This window comes from Entamoeba histolytica, genomic scaffold (genome assembly GCF_000208925.1).
Source record: "Entamoeba histolytica HM-1:IMSS scf_1104750518759 genomic scaffold, whole genome shotgun sequence".
In the NCBI taxonomy this organism is placed as follows: Eukaryota; Evosea; order Mastigamoebida; family Endamoebidae; genus Entamoeba; species Entamoeba histolytica.
The window spans coordinates 1-4,663 of NW_001915426.1; the positions used below are offsets into that span (position 1 = coordinate 1).

The window sequence follows — 4,663 nt, forward strand, 5'->3', positions numbered from 1 at the left end:
GATGTAATACTAACAACATTAAATTTAATTCCTAAAAAATTCACTATTAATGAAATAGAAAAATATTTAAAATTACTACTTAACTTAATTCATCTTATAATAATTATTGATTATGTTTCACCATCATTACTTTCTAAAGATATTGAAGAAAGAAATCATAGATTTTATTTTAGAGCTGATTTATTTATTAAAATTCCATTAACTCTTTCAATTGGTAATATAACAAATGCAGAATTATTTCAAACACCAAGAATTGATATTTTAACAACATATTTTAATATTAGATTTAGTGATCCATTTAATAGTGGTAATTTAATTCATGCAAAACATTTAATATCATTTATGTCTAAAAAACAAATGTTATTATCTCATTTAAGTTATATGGAACCATTAATTAGTTTTTGTTGTTCAACTTTAAATAAAGAGAATGTACACCATATTTATGATTTTACTTTTGAAGATAAAAATTCAGTTTATTATATCAGTGTTTTTATTTATCACAATATTCATGACTTAATTGCTCAAAATTCATTTTTTGAATTAAATTTACAATATTCTCAATTAAAAGTATTATCATTACTTGATAATCAAAAAAATACTCCTTTAGTACTTTCTTTTATTGAAAAATTTAAAGAAAAAAATATTGCTACTTTCAGACACTTAACAAATCTTCTTCAAGATACTTTTGAAAAATGATTGTTTGTGAAAAGTGAAAATAAAGTAAAAAAAAAAAAAAAAGATGTAATTGGTTTGATTGTTTCTTTTCTTTTTTTCATTTTTTTTTTTTCCTTTTTTTCTTCATTTTTGGAAAAATGGTTTTGGTAAGTATAAAAATGGTTTTGGTTAGTATAAAAATGGTTTTGTATTTTTGGATTATTTGAAAAAATTATCAAAAGTATCTTTTTCATTTAACTATTACAATCTGTTATATGAATGTATTAATTTATAAACTAACTTGATTATTTTGTTTTAATTGAAGAAGGGTTTTTAATAATTGTTTGAATACGTGGGAAGTGTATTTGAGAGAATCTAAAGAGACTAAATAATCATTAAAATACATTTACTTATGTCAAGTATAACTCTCTTCTTTACTTCTCTTATTGCAGTTAATGTCTGTCTTATTATTGCTACAATATTAAGTAAGACAAATATTATAACTAGTTATACTTCTAGAAAATGTGTTCATATTTCTCTTGGATTTTTCCAATTATTATTATGGAAATATTATCCAGAAGAACCAACAGCAAGAATTTGGGGATCTATGTGTTGTATTTTATATGCAATAGTATTTTTAATATTTGGAATGGGATGGATTAAAGGAGTTATTGCTGATTTTTTAATAGCAACAGTATGTAGAAATGGTGATTATAAAGAAATGTTATATGGACCATTAAATTATTGTTGTATTATGTCATTTTTATCTCTTTTATATTGGAGAAATTATCCACCATCTATAATTGGAATGATGGTTATGTTAACTGGTGATGGAATGGCTGAAATAATTGGTAAAATGATAGGAAAAACTCAACTTAAAAATCCATGGGGAAAAACAAAAACACTTGAAGGAGCAATTGCAGTAATGGTATGTGGATCACTTGGAGCAATGTTTATGTGTTGGATGCTTTTTAATAATTTTTATATTATTGAATCAATAGTAGGAGGATTTGTAGGAGCAATAGTTGAATTTTATTGTTATCCAAATTATGATAATGTTTTTATTCCATTATCATCAGTTGTTATGGGTGCTATTTTCTTTTGAGTAATTTTAATTTAATTTATTCAAATGAATTTTAAGAAAATGTTTTAAATTAAAAATATTTCATTACCATTTGACTATCAACCATACCACTTGCAACCATAAAGTGAAGTGGTAATGAAAGTTTAGGAGAAGGAGTAACTATAATATATAAATATATAAATTACTTATTTAATAGAAATAAAATAGAAATAATAAATAACAAACAAGAAGTAATTTTAGTATTTAATAATGGACTATCATTTAAAACTGTAGAACGAGGATCAGCATTTCCAGTAATTTGTAAAATACTTTCTGCTGCTATTGTAAAAGTAGTTAAAGAAAAACCATATTGAGTAGAATAATCTTTACTTGTGAAATGAGATTCAATAAATTTAATAATTGAAAATGGATGTTGAATTTTAGAACGAATTAATAAAAATTGAAGTATTGATAATAATGCATCTGCATCAAAAGAAGTAGGTACTTCTCCATAAACTATTTCTAATGAATGATTAATTTCTTGTTGAACATCTACAAGTCTATTTAACATTGAAGAAGCATTTGTTGATTTTTCAATCATATTTAAGAGAGTCATTGCTTGGTCATAAGTATTTGTAAAAGGAAAATGATTAGGTGAAATTTGAAGTAATTCTCTTAAATTTAATTGTGCAAATTTCTTTTGATGAATAATAAATTCATTGTCTTTTTCTTTATTTTTTTGAAGAAATAATGCATAATGTTTTGGTCCAACCATTTTCGCTACATTATCTAAAACTCCAATTAATAGAGGTTCTTCATATTTAAGAAGTTGTGGTTCTTTGTAAATAATTGCTGCTTTAATAGTTTCTATTAAATTAATAAGTATTTAATACTTTATTATTTGATTCTTTTATTTCATTGTATTTTAATAACAAACGACAATTCACTGATACTAATTTATATACATATCGTGTTAATTCTTTACTTTCATATTTATTAACATCAATATTTTGAATAGCACTATATAATGCTGTCATTGTTGTCATTATTGGGAGACATGCTGGATCTGTTTCATTTGTAAGAATACTTCTAAAAACAGTTTCAGCAGCTTGAACTGGAGATTGTTGTTGAAAGAGCGTAATTATTTGTTTTACTCTGTCACAAGACATGAAATAACAATTTTTTAATTTCGTTATTTTTCTTTAACTTTTTATTATAATAAAAGTTAAGTAAAAAAATAAAAAAATAAAAAAAATAAAAATAAAAATAAAAAAAATAAAAATTCAATGAAATTTTCTTAAAAAACTCTTTCTGAAAAAGATATATTCCTCATTTGTGAAAAAGTAAAAAAAAAAAAAAAACGTATTGTTATATCTCTTTTTGAGTTTTACTAAAATCTTAAAATACTTCATTCATGGGAAACGAACAAGCAACTCCTCAAAAAAGATTAACTGATCCAATTATGACTACATATGAAACTCTTGAAGACCTTCAAACAGCACTTACTAAAGCTGGATTAGAATCATCCAATTTAATTGTTGGAATTGATTTTACTGGTTCTAATGCTTCATCAGGAAAAAAAACGTATGGAAGAAATATGCATACTATTGATCCATCAAATCCTAATCCTTATATGAGAGTAATGGATATTATGGGAAGAGCACTTGCACCATATGATGATGATGGACTTATTCCAGTTTTTGGATTTGGTGATAAAAGAACTCAAGGAAAAGCTGTTTTTGATTTAAGTCCTGAAAATAAACCATTTTTAGGAATGGCTGCTGCAATTGAACAATATAAAAAAACTGTTCCTTCTCTTACATTGTCAGGTCCAACTTCATTTGCTCCATTAATTAAAAAAGCTATAGAAATTGTTAAAGAAACAAAACAATATCATATTCTTGTTATTATCTGTGATGGACAAGTTAGTGACGTTGATGTGAATAGAAAGGCTATTGAAGAAGCTTCAAAATATCCAATTTCTATTATTTGTGTTGGTGTTGGAGATGGACCATTTGGTGTAATGGAGAATTTTGATGATGTTGTTAAGAATGCTAAATTTGATAATTTCAATTTTGTTAATTATTATAAAGTCTGTGAAGGACATGTAGAGAATCCAGACGTTGCATTTGCATGTGCAGCAATGAATGAAATTCCAGAACAATATGCTATTATGAAACAACTAGGATATTTTGATAATTAAAAAAATTATTCTGTTTTTCAATTTGGTTATTAGAATAGAAGTAATTCAACAATTTTTAATACTATTTGATTTTTCTTTTTTCTTATTAAAGTTCATTCTTTCCTTTAGCTTTTGGATTTTATTTTCTTTGTTTTTTTTTTAATAGTTGCACTGGTTTGATAAGAGTATGTGAATATTTGATTCAATTTTGTTAAGAATGTTAATCATTAACTATACTCTCTGTTATTATTCATTTTAACAACTCTTGACTTTGAAAATGAAGGAAAGAGAAATATACAGAAATTAAAAGTAGAATAGAAAACAACTGGGTGATAATAAAAATATAACTTTCAATACTGAAATAATACGATGTAACACAAGAAATAAGAGACAAGCATAACACAGAAAATAAATGAAAAGTACCAACAAAGATACTATCAACTAAGATGAAATTTAATAATACAAATTAAAAGATGAAGTATTAACTATTTTATTCATTTATATTGATAAATAAGAAGTAAAAAAGATGTAAAAGGAATTAAAAAGGACAATAAATAAACAGTCAAAATGGAATAAAGTGAATATGAACAGGAAAATAGTAAATAAATAAGTTATAGAATAAATAGTAATAAATTAGTAGAAGAAATACAGCAAGAAATAAGTGTTTGTACAAACAAAATAAACAAATAAACAGAAGTAAGAGAGTGTAAAAGTGTCAAATAATAGATATATTTCTATTTTCTTGTTAGGTTTATTAAGAAGTG

General features: G+C 24.1%; 4 protein-coding genes across 4 annotated transcripts; 3 read left to right on the forward strand and 1 right to left on the reverse strand.

Annotated features, from left to right (window-relative positions):
- Positions 1 to 342: 342 nt before the first annotated feature.
- EHI_163230 (uncharacterized protein) lies at positions 343 to 696 on the forward strand (the record flags this gene model as incomplete). The annotated part of the gene is made up of 1 exon (XM_001914349.1): positions 343 to 696. The coding sequence occupies one exon, from the start codon at positions 343 to 345 to the stop codon at positions 694 to 696; it is 354 nt and encodes a 117-aa protein (XP_001914384.1).
- Positions 697 to 1,066: 370 nt separating this feature from the next.
- Positions 1,067 to 1,785, forward strand: EHI_163240 (uncharacterized protein; the record flags this gene model as incomplete). The annotated part of the gene is made up of 1 exon (XM_642877.2): positions 1,067 to 1,785. The coding sequence occupies one exon, from the start codon at positions 1,067 to 1,069 to the stop codon at positions 1,757 to 1,759; it is 693 nt and encodes a 230-aa protein (XP_647969.1). The 3' UTR covers positions 1,760 to 1,785.
- A 23-nt stretch (positions 1,786 to 1,808) lies between these two features.
- EHI_163250 (uncharacterized protein) lies at positions 1,809 to 2,886 on the reverse strand (the record flags this gene model as incomplete). Its single annotated transcript, XM_642876.1, has 3 exons — positions 1,809 to 1,897; positions 1,964 to 2,584; positions 2,655 to 2,886. 3 exons carry the CDS (start codon positions 2,884 to 2,886, stop codon positions 1,809 to 1,811), a joined length of 942 nt encoding a protein of 313 aa, XP_647968.1.
- Positions 2,887 to 3,131: 245 nt separating this feature from the next.
- Positions 3,132 to 3,981, forward strand: EHI_163260 (copine, putative; the record flags this gene model as incomplete). The annotated part of the gene is made up of 1 exon (XM_642875.2): positions 3,132 to 3,981. The coding sequence occupies one exon, from the start codon at positions 3,132 to 3,134 to the stop codon at positions 3,918 to 3,920; it is 789 nt and encodes a 262-aa protein (XP_647967.1). The 3' UTR covers positions 3,921 to 3,981.
- Between the last annotated feature and the right edge of the window lie 682 nt (positions 3,982 to 4,663).